Raw genomic sequence first — 14,451 nt, 5'->3', positions numbered from 1 at the left:
ATGATCGTGAAGTTGAATGCATCATGGCAGATCAGGTGATTTGATGAAAGTACTATAGGCCATGATGTGAATACTTAGTTTGGTGGAAGTGACTTCCCGATAGTAAAGCTAGTTGGGAGCTTGTTGAAGCCTTGTGACAGTTCCAGGACAAGAAAGACAAGTTTCATTCGGAGGATGCGACGAGGGCGTCGCAAGAATATGTGGGGGAGAATGTTATGTGCTGCTCAAGAAAGGTGCAACTATGGCACAATTAATGATCCATCTTGTTCGTGATAGGTCACATGGCTTAATAGGATTGACCTGTTACTTGAAGAGATTTAATACCCATCTACTTAGAATGACAAGTATGGGAAGTAATCTTAAAATATATGCAATCTTGGAAGATTTGTAATTTTAGAAGATCTGATTCTGTAAATCTTAGATATTTGGTTTGTAGATTGTTTTTAACCTTGACCATTGATGTATTTTAATTTGTACCGTTGGATCTGGGGGAGCTCAACTATAAATAAAGACCTCTCCCCCTTATTTGTAATCACTTCATTCTTGAGTAATTAAATTCTTTGAGAGCATTCACTCAAACTCTTGTGCTTTTGCTTTTTTGTGGCTTTTCTCTTCTTTCAAGTTCTTTTTCTCTTTCGAGTTGCTTCCGCTTTGCTTCGGTGCCTTAAAGAGTTCCAAAAAGATTCTCAATTTTGAGAGCGAAGATGACTTAGGCGCATTTGAAGTAAAGAAGTCACCTAAGGCCACATAGATTGCAAGATAGAATATCTAGCCTCGTGACACTAACCAGGGGCGTAGCCAGAAAATTTTTTTAGGACGGGCCAAATGAAATTTTAATTTTTTTATAGTTTATATCTTTATAATTTGTAAAGGATTAAATCGAATTTTTATAATTTTAGGGGGCCAAAGTAAAATTTTACCTTTACTAATTGAAAATTTTAAAAAAAAACCTAAGGGCCTAAAATGCAATTTTATATTTTAGGGGGGGTCGGGGCCCATGTCAGCCCCCCTGGCTACGCCTCTAACACTAATATAACATCATTTGTCTTATATCTCACATTAACAAATAATTCAAAAATTATAAAAATAAAATAAATCAAAATTAAGATTAAAAATAAAAAAAAATTCAAAAAAATTAGTATAGAATACACGTGAATTGTCATGTAGGTTGTCGTGTTTAAAAAATTAATATTCTAGTTAGCATTTTTATTTAAAAAAACATCATTTAGACTTCTTTTTAAAAGTTTGATAATCAATTTGACTTTTTTAAAAGATTGAGGGTTAAATTTAATTTGAAAAAAAGAATAAAAACTAAATTGACAAAAAGATATAATCATTAAGGATTAAAATTGAGATTATAAGAATCAAAATCCTCTAGACAACTTTGAAAACCACAGGCTGACATACATCCATATGTAACTAAACCAACAAATATTCGGTTAAAACCCAATCATTTCTGCATGTGGCTAGCTAATTGGGAAGTAAAAAAAAAAAAAAGGCACTTCATTCATTGGATGATTCCATGGAATACAGCTAAACAACACCAGGACTCTGAACGTGCAGCCGCCATTGGTCCTACACGTGGCACCAATCAACACCGAAAAGTGGGGATTTTCTCAACATTGTTAATTCTGTCACGGCATTGGAAGCCAGAGTGGCGGCTTCCTCCTTAAGATTCTCAGTTTCGGGTCTCTTTTTAAACCCTCCTCAACTCTCCAAGTTGTTAAAACAAAATACAGGAGGAAGTAAGGGTAGAAAGAATGGAGAGGCTAAGAGTTGGGTTCGCAGTAATGCTGATTATTAGATTTGTATTGAATATGGTACATTCCAGCAATGCTCAAAGCCTTGCTCCTGCATCTCCTCCTATAAGCGATGGTATGCTTTTCCTCTTACTCTGCACTTTGGTTGGGTTTGTTTTCCTTTATGGGGGCAAGCATGAGACAGTTTAGATTTTGATTTGCAGGGGTAACAGTTGATCAGGGAATTGCTTACGTTTTAATGCTGCTTGCTTTTGTGCTCACATATATCATTCACTGACATTATCTGTGACGGAATTAAAAAATCAAGTCGTGTTTGTAATTTTTAAAATTCTTTATTTTTTCCTCGATTTAAATTTTTGTATTCTTCTTCAATCTCAGCTTGTAATTATTTTTATTTCTTCAGTATTTACTTATAAAATGAGAAAAGCGATGACTAGTTTTATTCTTGCCTTAATTATCTCCTTCGGGATGACAACTAGGGTGTGGATTCAAATACTTGAAAATATCTAATTTGTTTGTTTTGAGTTCAACACTGCAATATGATATCTATCTTACTTTTGTGTATCTATTATACCTTTACAGAGATTTGAAAACAATTTTTTTTTATAGAAATTGTTCAGTTCCGACTGCCATTCCCGACAAACCCACCTTAGTTAGCACTAACTATTTGGGACTTAAAAACATGGTCTTTTCGACACAATTTTAACTTCCTTCAAAGACATGGACTGCTCGAATAGAATATAAATATTTTATTGAACGAACAAAAGATAAGGGGGAGCTTCATTTAGTTCATGCAAATCTTTATGTACATTGTCAAATCTTAAATCCACACAAATTTTGAAGTAGAAGATTCAATAATACAACACGGCCTCTCTTCATGTTTTGCAACATGACCTGCGGTACTCCCATCAACAAAATCACTTCTCTGCTATATGCCTGCATAGCAAATATTAAATCAAATCAAATCAAATCAATTACCCATGTATTAAGCTTCCCACGTAATTCTCGGAACTGAAATAAAATGAATTACCTTAAAGTGCCATCTCAGCCTGCAATGCAGCAAGTTCATCTTCCTCAGCAGTACGCTTTTGAGGAATAGGACGAGCTGGTTGCCTACCAGCAGGCACCTGCACTGGAGCTGCAGGAGCAGTTGTTGCAGGCTGGAGAAGTTGTTCTTCCAACTCAGCACCTTCAAGTTCTTCAAGTTCTGCCTCCAATTCATCCTACAGCATCAAAAGTTTTCATGAGCATAAATGCTAGACATGATATTTGTAAATATAGAAAAATAACAGGAAAAAACAGAACACAAACAAGCGCATCAGAAAGTTACTAACCTCGTCAAAATCAGCTGCAGCTCCAAGAGGAGTTGACAGTGCTTCCTGAATCTGTTTCATGTTTTCAGTTTGTTCATTGATCTCGTCCATTGTTTTGTCAACATCATCTATATTCCTGCACATTTTCAGTATAACATTGAGAATTAACCACTGCCTGTTCTTCATCAAGATAAGTGCTAATGTAGATTAGCATAAATTGCAAGCCAGCAAACTTCAATGATATGGTAATCATTCTGCAAAGGGATAAATTCAACGAAGAAAAACCTAAAGGAAATTCTTGTCTAACAATAAAAATATATAGAATACATACGTTGCTTTCTGCATTGCCTTCATTGCAGCTGCTCCAGTTCTCAATGCATCTACAGTTTCAGTTGTGGCTTTAGCACCTTCTAACATTATCATCTGTGGAAGAGATACATACAAACTAGTATCATCAGAAAAAAAAAAAAAAAAAAAAGGCTCCAAGGCATTGTTAAAGCACTAAAAATAACAAAATTCCAAGCTCACTTGATCATGAATACGAAGCTGGAAGTTTCCAAGCTGCTCTATTTGCTGTTCATATAGTCTCTTCCTCTTCAAGCACTGTATAGCCGCTGCATAAGATAGCATCAATGAAGACATATTTCACTATAAATGTAACCAGCATGGCTCTAAACAGTCATAAATCAGATGATAAATGATACGTAACTAAACTACTTCATCCTTTTTTTTTCTACACAAGGTTGAGATCTTTGAATGTCGAAGTTCACACAAGGAGCACATTACACACCAGAAATTCAGAATTATATAATAGCATGTTAATGTTAATCTGGCATTAGATCATCACTCAATGTCCAAAGAACACTAATCACTCACAGTTAAAGGGAAAAATACCCCCAAAGATGAAACTTGCAATGCTTTGAGTTTGAGAGAATCATTTTTTTTCTCTTTTTAGGGCATCTTTGCTCTAATATGTTCTATCTTGGAATAAGCAAAAATTGCATCGGGATTATAATGAAAAAGAACCATATAAATACTAAAGAAATAAGAATAATTATCGTCTGATTACCAAATGTACCAAAAAATAAAAGAATAATTATCATGAGATCTCGTGTCAGTAAGTTAGCAGTCATCACATGGTGCTGCTGCAAACGAGTTTAATACACTACTTAACTTATTTATGCACAACCAAGCAAAAAGGAGAACCACTATAGCTTATAAATTGAAAGTCCAACAGTCCCACCAAAAATTGATTTGTATTTTTCAGCATAGAAAATCATGGAAAACTATGAAAAATATTGAGCAGAAGAATTGCATCCATACCTCTCTTGTTTCTCCCTTTGGCAAATTCCTTGGCCTTTTCAACCTCAGCAGCAGCCTTTTTCACAAGTACTTTCTCCTTCTTCTCGAGCATTTCAAGGGTCTGTATGATGGAAATAAATATAGGGTACAAATTAAACAAAATCTAAAATAGAAACAACGTAATTAGGGCTCCATTATTTTTTGGATTAAAAGATTTTATTTATCCAAAAAGAAAGCAAAATTTGCTGCAAATCAAAACTGAAGGCAGTAACAATGCCTATATTCATTTAACCAATTATGTCCAATCCCCACATTCTACTTTCATCAAGATTATGACAAAATTTTCTGATATTTCACAATCTATATCGAACAGAACTAGTAATCTGTTGCAGAAGTGCCTCCATTGTCTAAATGCACACAATAATCTAGGAGCCACTGATCAAGGGATTTCCCCCTAAGATGATCGACAGCCCATGTCAACAAGGGTTCCATTACTACTTTTGTATGTAAGTGTATTACCATTTTTTTCCACTTTAGCTATTATTATTTTTCGTCGATCGAAAACAAACCTTCCAAAAATGTAATCAAACAATTTAATGATTCACCAAAAGCTATCACATGATATTGTTCCATTAATCCGTTAGCCAGTAAGTTATTTCATGCAAATCCCAAAGTCCCGACCACTTATTGTCGCTAAATTCAACCCACCCCAAATTCACCAAACGCAAATTTCGAATTCAGAGCAAAAAACCGATCCGCAAAACGCAAAAGAAATCCAAAGCAAATAAGCGATTTCTTAATTAGAGAAGAAAAAAAGAAGATAAAATTCTGAGAATATACCTCATTTAATTTGTCTAACGTGGTTAGAGCATTTGCTTCCTGCTTGGGTTTCCCGAAAAGCCTGTTAAACATGGTTGATTCTCTGCGATTAAACCCCCGATCTTCTGTTTAACGATAATAACCAATAAGATCCGATCAAAAGAAACAATAATCAATCACTCGGAAACACGAAAAAAAACAGAATTCCATCAAATAAAAAAAGCGTTGTAAAGAAAATGATTTGTAACCTGTAAAAACTAAGGAATTAGGGTTTGAGACGTAGAGAAAGAGGGACAGAGATCTGTAGATTCCTTAAGGGTAGTGGTATTTTATTTGGCGACTTTTCCTTAAGCGTGTTGTATTAGAATAAGAGCTGCCTTTGCTTCGTTTCTTCTTCTGTTCTTCACGACGTTGACGCTATCGGCTTTCCACGTGGCCTCATTGATCGGCTTTTAAGGACCTCGGCTCCATCCATACCATATTTATTAGCATTTAACTGGCAACTAGGTGGCTCATACGATGTCGTCTTAAGTGAATATATATACGTCTAATTGGAATTTCATACTTCTATTTTATGAAAACCGAAAAGTTAGTCCGTCTTCTTTAATTTATCATAATTTGATCTTTATACTTTATAAACATTAAGAAGTTAGCACAATTGTTGTTAAAACATGATGTAAACAACTTACTTTTTACTTGTTTTGGTGGTTGTGCAAATGTGCATCGACTCAAGAAGAAACAAACATTGTAAACCGATATACAGAAGGTAGATTCACCAAAAGATAGTGCACTGATGATAAGAAGAATTTTATTTATGCTGGACTTGGTGACTTTGCTAGAATTGGCAACTACGCTGGTATGTTTAGGGGAATCCTTTTACTTGGTGGCTTTAGTGGGATTGGGAAATATGGTGGAATTGATGGTGTCACTGGAATAGATGCTTATATGGGTATTGGCGGCCTAGAAGGCTTACATGGTGTTATAGGTTTTGGCCGTGGCTTCGGCCTTTGAAGTGGAAGTGATCTTGGTGGTGCAAGTAACAATGGCTTTTATGTTTTAGTGATTTGGGTTCTGTTTTTGTTTTTGGGGAAAAAAATGCTTTTGTAAAGATTTTTTTTTTTTAAATACTTTTGAAAAGCTCAAAAGCATTGCATTTTATTTAACAGTATTTTTATTTTAGAAATATTTTTTTGTCTCAAAAGTGTATCTGAGAAGCAATGATTTTTGGGGTTGTGATGTTGGATGTTTTCCTTAAATTGTTTATATTTTCTTTAGTGGTCTCTTCAAAGACAACATCATATATTGGCGATTATTCTTCTTTTGCTGCAGTTTTTTTTTTAAATTGTTAAATTTCCATATAACAATTTAACGAAAAGGTTTAATAATATTCTAAATTAAAGATATATATATATATATAGATATAGATATAGATATATAGATATATATAAACAACTCAAAGAATTTTGCAAATTATTTTTGTTGATCACAAATTTTTGTATAGATTTTATTATAGAATGATAATATGTAAATTATTTATTATTGATTTTTTTTTTATAAAGTCGATAAGGGTGGCTAAACCCAATACCTTTTAGTAACCGATACTTTATTTCAAGAAAAATCTTTTTATTATTGTGATGTGGCTCAGTTGATTTTGTTTTTTTTTTGAAAAAGATTTGACTGGAATTAATAGAATAAACTAATTACATATAAACATAATTGGACTAAAATCCATTAGCCCGAATCTAAAAGAAGAATAGAAACACCTAAAAGCCTACTTAAAAAAGGAGCCGCTTTAAAACATTTAAAACTAACCCAAGTCGTCCGAATGTAACTACAACTAAACAGTAAAATAAAACAAATCCAAAAACAGTCAAATCAACAGCTAGATGCCAATAGTCTCTGCCTTTACACATCACTCACCCAGCCTTAATGATAGCAATTTAAAAAAATATATATCTTTAATTTACTTGCTATCCTTTCCAGAGATTTCCATCTTTATTTCCTCTCAATCCGAATGTCGTGGTCTATACTTCTCCATAGCTTGGCTAACGTGTTCTAGAATCCCTCCCACCAGGTAACAGCTTTCTCTCCTCTTTAGAGCCTCCTTCACAATAACATGAGCATAAATATTCATTGTTTTAGGGATAAAATGAAACCCCATCTCTTGAAATCTGTCTTTTGTGCTTTGAATGTCTCTAATAGTTGCCCCAATGGTCGATTTGTCAATCTTGGAACTTTGGCATTTCTTTATAAAAGTTTTTGAGTCACCCTTTACATCCATTTTATTTAATCCCATGAAGATTCCTAATTTCACTGTTTGTAACTCTGCTTGAGCCTCTGCCATGAACGGAGTAACTATTTCAAAATGAGTGACCATTTTCGATGCTAAGATATCCCCCTTTTCGTTTCGTGCAAGCAAGCCCGAAACCGATCTGGAATGTTGTTGGTCATAAGCTGCATCAAAATAAACTATAACCCTTGCTCTGCAAACATTCTGTTGAAAATTTTCATTGGACTGGTATGTGAGTTTTTCTCTTTTATCCCGTCGAGCTTTGAGATATAACTTTGAATCTGTTTTGCTATGTCTCTTCATGTCACAGTTCTCCTTTCATATACTAACCTATTCCTGTTGAACCAAATCAACTAGAGTCCACAACAGAAAAATCAAATCTGTTCACTAGTCCCCTGTTCGAAAACCTAGGTAAGCCACTCCCACGTATTCTGAGTATTGTTATTCAGTACCCAAGACAGATTTAAGTGATTCCAAGTCTCGACTGTTGTAAGACACTATCAAAAAATATGGTTACTGTTCTCCTCATCTTGACGACATCGAGGGCATTGTGCGTCCACCACCACTTTCCTTTGCTTGAGGTTAACAAGGGAATGAATAAAATTCCAAGAGATTCTACAAACTGTCAATGTAACTATTGAGGGGATGTATAATTTCCATAGTTTCTTATAGAAATTTTTTATTTCAGTTTGTATAAAGTAACTATTAGGATCCACGCTAAACTCCTGTAATAGTTTATAGGCGCTCCTGATTGAGAACTCACCGGACAGTTCACCTCTCCATATTTGTAAATCTTCGTATGCTATCTCTACCAGTGGAATCTGCATGATTTTCCTTACAACATCTATACTAAAGGTATTCATAATAACATCTGTTTTCCAAGTTCTAGTAGTGGCCTCTATTAGATCCGAAACTAACCTGATATTTTCATTATTTTCATGGTTTTGTAATCTGTCTGCTTCATCCCCTGATATCCACAAATCATCCCAGAAGAAAATATAGTTCCCTTTTTCAACTCTCTAGCATATTGCATATTCCTTTCTCTAGAATCCCTCTTACTGCCCAGACACTCTTCCAGGTAAACGAAGGTAACGTTCCTAACCGAGCATTATAAAAATCTGAGTTAGGATAATATATTGCATTCAAAACACGAGCTAATAACGAATTTGGAAAATTAATAAAGCGCTAACCCTGCTTTACTAACAACGCCACATTAAAATTTTCAAGATTCCAAAAACCAAGTCCCCCATCTTCCTTCAATGAGCATAGTTCTTTCCAAGCACACCAATGAATGCCTTTTTTTGTCATGACCTTTCTGCCACTAAAATTTGGCTATAATGCCCTCCAATTCAACACATAGAGGCTTAGGAAGAAGAAAGCAAGCCATAGTATAAGTAGGGATGGATTGAAGAACTGCTTTTATGAAAACTTTTTTCCCCCCTTGAGAGAGGTGCTTTATGCTTTAATTGTCGATTCATTTTTTAAAACTGTCCTTCAAAACTTGAAATGACGATCTCTTTTTTTTTCCCACCATATTAGAAACCCTAAGTATCGTTCTGGATCTGTTGACCTTTTTACTCCAAGTACATTAAAGACTGCTATCATTTCCCTATCTTGTGTATTTGTGCTAAAAAACACTGTTGACTTGTCATAATTAATACACTGGCTAGAACACTTTTCATATTCATTCAAAATTTGTTTTAAAGAATGCGCTCCTTTTTTAGTAGTTTCTATGAATAAAATGCAATCATCTGCAAAGAGTAAATGTGAGACAGATGGCCCATTTCGGCTAGCTTTTACTCTTTTGATTATTCTTCCTCCAATTGCAATCCTCATAAGACTTGAGAGGCCTTTCCCCCAGAATAAAAACAAAAATGGACTTAGAGGATCTCCTTGTCTTAAACCTCTACTGGGATGAAACACTTCCCCTAGCTTTCCATTGAACACCACTGAGTACGATACTGTAGACACACATTTCATAATCGAATCAACCCCTTTTGGATCAAAACCTATTTTCTTCATTGTCATCTCCATAAACTTCTATTCAACTCTATCGTATGTCTTACTCATGTCTAATTTCACCGCCATAAACCTTTTTTTCCCAGTCTTCTTGTGCTTCAGAGTATGTAAAATTTCATAAGCTAGTAACACATTATCAGAAATTAACCTCCCTGGTACGAAAACACTCTGTGCTAAATCTATACATTTATTAATTACTACCCGAAGTCGACTTGCTATGACCTTAGCTATCAATTTATATAAATCACATTACATAAGCTAATTGGTCTAAATTAAGTAATGTTGGAAGGATTTAAAATCTTAGGTATTAGCACAATATTTTTTTTGTTGATCGAACTCATTTCCATACCTTCATTCAGTCTTCAAAGACAAAAATCTGAAACCTCGTCTCCGATGATCAACCAATATTTTTGGTAGAAAAATGTCGGAAAGCCATTGTCTCCTAGTGCTTTAGTGGGACCCAACTCCATTAAATCTTCTCGTATCTCCTCGTTAGTGTATCTTTTTTTAGCCGATAATTGTCATCTTCAGTAATACGACATTTCATTCCTGATAAAATTCGATCATATAATTTAAGTGGTCTTTCTATTCCATCCACTGTTTGCAACAAAGTGAAGATATTTCAAATCCATATTCCATTATTAGATGCCTCATAATAGGCTGTAAATGTAACACTCCAAAGCCGGCCTAGAAGTTTAAGCAGAATTTAGAAAAGTTGCATCAACGTATTGAAAACTAATTTCAGTAAGTATTCATAAAACATTCAAATCCTTACTTGATTTGTAGCTGAAATCTTTTTAGAGTTTTAACTTTGAAAACCAAAAATCCATTTTAGTCGACTTAAGTGATTTTGTAGTTTCATGTTAGAAATTGTCAATTATTGGCGTGGTTAGCAAAAAGCAAGGCGAGTTCAGATACAGATTTCAAACCTAAAAGATCAAATCATAGTTACATCAGTGCAAAAACAATTCGAGCTCCCATATGCTGTCCGATCCTAAGTCAGATGTTTACCTAAACAGATAAAGATAAGACAAAGAGGTGAGCTACAAAGCACAATATATAACCAAACGCAAATACAAATAAACGGATCACAACATATAAATTGTAGTAATGCAAAGAACTCAATAGCGACCATATAACTAGCATAGAACAAATCCAGAGTATCACAGAGATTACAACAATGGTAGTACAACATAACAGAACAGAGCAGAACAAAGCAGAGCAGAATAGAACAAAGCAGAACAAAACAACAAATATATGTCTATGTCGTTACAGTATTTTTTTCAAAACCAATCAGAGTGTAGATTTATCAGAAAACATCCTACCCAACTCCGCTACACACCAAAATAGAGTTCCCTAGAACTCGTACAACCAAATCACACCAATAGATAACTATGGACAGTGCTACTTAAATTTGTAATTAAAAATGCTAGATCAGATACATGTGGTCAAGCCACAATATTGCAGTCAAGCTGCCAAAACTGGATTGTGGATAAACCACCAGATAATACAAATCATTAAACTGCCAGAAACTTCCTCTTTTCATGTCATCCCAAATCCCCTGCAATATGTCATAGCAAGCATATAAAGAGTCATATTAATAAGCATGTAGGTCATGCTATCGTACAATAACAAAATCAGTAGGCATGGGAGTCCATGTTTTGTAAAACAGATTTATCAAACCTCTATAGATCACATTAGATTGCCATAAAGGCACATGCATTGTTATAAATCAGAATCAATACCAATCAATTCAACATATTTGGATATCACATATTCTTAATCAATAGAGTAACACAGGAGCATACCATCAGACTTAATAGAATACAGATCGTACCTGGATAATTCACATACCTCAACGCATCCAAACGGGGGTACATTATACATTAGCAATCATCTTTACTTATCTTAAATCAAAATAGATATACGTACAAATAGCAGATTATTCACTAACAGATCAACAATTCCTGAGTTTTGTAACTTAATACAAATCATACAGACCCTACGGAAAGCCTACCTTCTATCCAGACGACGTTCACGACCCTAGGGAATATTTCAGAATTTTGACCCATACGCTCGTATGGATCCACACAGCTTGGGTGTCTGGCCCGTGTGGCTCACACAGCCTAACACACACCTGAGTGAACCTCTCAGTGACTCACATGGCCAGTCACAAAGCCTCACACACGGCCATCTGGTCCTAAACAATGAGTTACAGGCTTGGACACACGTCCGTGTCCCTAGTCCGTGTAACCTTAAATAATGCCTCACACGGTCTACCATACTACCTGACACATGGTTGTGTTACGCACACGGCCTGACACTCGACCGTGTGGCATCAAAAGCCATGTTTTCTGGCATTCATAACTTGTAGAAATTTGGATTTTTGTTACCTACATGTTATGGATTTGATGCAGAAGCACACAAGGATGAATTCTCGTCCCCTAAAATAACATTATAGCGAAAAATCGGATGACTTATTCATAAACAAAACGATAAGATTAGCATTCAAAACTGAAGTTATGTCGAAGAACTATCGACACATAACCTTAAATCGAAACTTACCAGCAACTGAATTGAACTAGGTAAGAGAAGTCAAACCTTGTCCAGAATCAATTTGATGTAAGTTAGCAAAAATAAAGGTAATTCGAAAAGAAGAAATCAAAATGAAGAAAAATAAAGAACAAATGAAAAATGGCAGAAAAGATATGGAAGAAGAAAAAAAGAAAAGAAAAAAAAGGTGAAACAACACAGGAGGTTTCTGGGAAGTTTAATTAACTAACAAAAATAACTACCACACGGAACAATTCAAAATAAAGCATTTCCCTATTGCTTTCACAATAATTCAAACACAAGACCAAAGGGTACACAAAAGCTTAAGCATTGAACCACTAGGGTCATTGTTGTCAACAATTGATCGAAATTAACTTATAACTCACATGTCCAAAGATAGGGTTTTAATTAAAAATAGAAAAATTTCAAGAGACAGGAATCGAACCCAGAACCTCACATTCATAACTGGAACACTTAACCTCTAAACCAAATCAATTTACTTATAAAAAAATTTCCAAAATCTAGACTCAAAATCGAGAGACAACCACTCTTGATTTCAAAACTCAATTTCTTTTAACCCGGTTTTTGGGATGTCACAGTAAATTTAGTTGCCATAGTGGAATGAGCTATGAGTGCATGTGTAACACTCTACTAAAAGATACTCATCCAGTAAACAAATAAACATAACTTGATGTAGATTTCAAATAATCTTAATATCCAAAAAAATTGAATTTTGTATACTAAAAACTTTCTAACTTATTAGAACTCATTTATGTGAGAATTGACCAAAATCCTTTCTGGGTAAAAATTACGATTTTACCTTTTTTATGCTACTTAGCACAATTTCTTCCCAAAATTAAAAACTTGGTTCAATCCATGTCATAACTTATAATAAAACTTTATTAAAAATATTTTGGTGGTAAAACTTAGACTTTTACCCATTTTCAGGTAAAAATGAAAATTTTTTAATTTAATCCCTATATTTTTTAATCTTTTTCAGTTTGGTCCCAAATGTAATTTTCATTATACCAATACATATTTTAACTTATACTCACGCCTATTAATCAATATTAACTTAATTTTCACATTTTGGGCAAATTACACTTCAATCCTCAAACTTTTTAAAATTTGTGATTTGGTCTTTTCATCACATTCTCACTTGTAAAATTCTTTTCATTAATTTTCATATCCAAAATCACTTTATTATCATAATATTTCTTTTTATCTGATGAATTTTTAATTTTCTTGAAAATTCACTATATATATTATCGAAATAGTGTCACATGTCTAGTCGAAAATTTTGGGATGTTATAATCTAATTTACTAATGTTAAGTATAAAATTCTTTAGTTTTACCAATATTTTAAGTTTGTGTCTTTTAAAATTGCATCTGATTTCCTTATTTACACATTTTATTTAGTTTTTAACTAATTCATTTTACTTGTTTTTTGCCTAAGAAAGATTGAGAAAATACTCGAAACGAAAGGAGATCCAAATTAATGCATGATATTATTGGTTTAGATACTTTGTGAGATCAAGGAGCTTCGAACTAATGTTGGATAGGATTTTAGTTCGTTTAGTTCTTATCCTCGCAGTTTTGGTATCAAACACAGAGTTGCATACCCTCACTCTTTGAAATAGAAATGGGTTATTGGATCGTAAACACAAAAAAATTGTTGCATGTGGTTTAACTTTCTTAGCATAGGCCTCCCTACCATTACCTCATTGGTATGATGCATTTTCCACTAAAACATTAAGTAGGATGTCTCCTTTTAAATGTTTACACAAGAGGAAACTAGATTTCAAGTTTCTGAATTTATTTAGCTACATATGTTCTACTTCTCTCACTCCCTATAACAAGAATAAGTTGGCTTATATGTCTACCCATATACGTTCTTCGGTTATAGTGAGCATCATTATAGTTAGAAGTTTATGGATTCCTCTAGTTGAATATACATCTCTCAACACATTTGATTTCAAAAGCATATGTTTCCATTTTATCCCACTAAAGATGTTACCAGACTGTTCTTTAATTCTTGTCCTATGGTCACTACATAGCTTCCACTTGTTTCATCATCCACTATTTCTACATTTGAGACTTTTTTTACCAAACAAGTTTATCATTCTCCTGATAGTACACTCAAACTCTAGTCTTTCAATTTCTTCTATGGTTGGTGACTTCTCTTATCTTTCTAGTGGCTCAATTTCTCCCTTGGTTTATAATATCCCTAATGCTTTGTCTGTGGCTAGTAATCATCATCATATGATTAACTATACCAAGTCTTGTATATTTAAGCCAAAAGATTTCTTAGCAACTAAAAATTTTGACGAACCATCTAATGGGCACATCACTATGCAACATCAACAATGGCACTCTATGACTTGTACCAAGCCCC

General features: G+C 34.1%; 2 protein-coding genes and 1 long non-coding RNA gene across 3 annotated transcripts; 1 reads left to right on the top strand and 2 right to left on the bottom strand.

Annotated features, from left to right (window-relative positions):
- The first annotated feature begins 1,406 nt into the window (after positions 1–1,406).
- On the top strand, positions 1,407–2,265 carry LOC108484105 (uncharacterized). Its single transcript, XR_001871201.2, has 2 exons — positions 1,407–1,875; positions 1,964–2,265. It is a non-coding gene; the product is annotated as an uncharacterized LOC108484105 (long non-coding RNA).
- Positions 2,266–2,507: 242 nt separating this feature from the next.
- Positions 2,508–5,717, bottom strand: LOC108484104 (vacuolar protein sorting-associated protein 32 homolog 2). Its single transcript, XM_017787767.2, has 8 exons — positions 5,443–5,717; positions 5,216–5,319; positions 4,397–4,496; positions 3,602–3,687; positions 3,405–3,496; positions 3,095–3,209; positions 2,791–2,983; positions 2,508–2,696 (listed from the first exon to the last, which is right to left on the bottom strand). The coding sequence occupies exons 2-7, from the start codon at positions 5,285–5,287 to the stop codon at positions 2,792–2,794; spliced, it is 657 nt and encodes a 218-aa protein (XP_017643256.1). The 5' UTR covers positions 5,288–5,319; positions 5,443–5,717; the 3' UTR covers positions 2,508–2,696; position 2,791.
- Positions 5,718–7,199: 1,482 nt separating this feature from the next.
- On the bottom strand, positions 7,200–7,787 carry LOC128293830 (uncharacterized). Its single transcript, XM_053029377.1, has one exon. The coding sequence runs from the start codon at positions 7,785–7,787 to the stop codon at positions 7,200–7,202; it is 588 nt and encodes a 195-aa protein (XP_052885337.1).
- Between the last annotated feature and the right edge of the window lie 6,664 nt (positions 7,788–14,451).

This window comes from Gossypium arboreum, chromosome 6 (genome assembly GCF_025698485.1).
Source record: "Gossypium arboreum isolate Shixiya-1 chromosome 6, ASM2569848v2, whole genome shotgun sequence".
NCBI lineage: Eukaryota > Viridiplantae > Streptophyta > Magnoliopsida > Malvales > Malvaceae > Gossypium > Gossypium arboreum.
The sequence above is the reverse complement of the archived record's forward strand: the minus strand, read 5'-3'. Positions and strand labels throughout refer to the sequence as shown.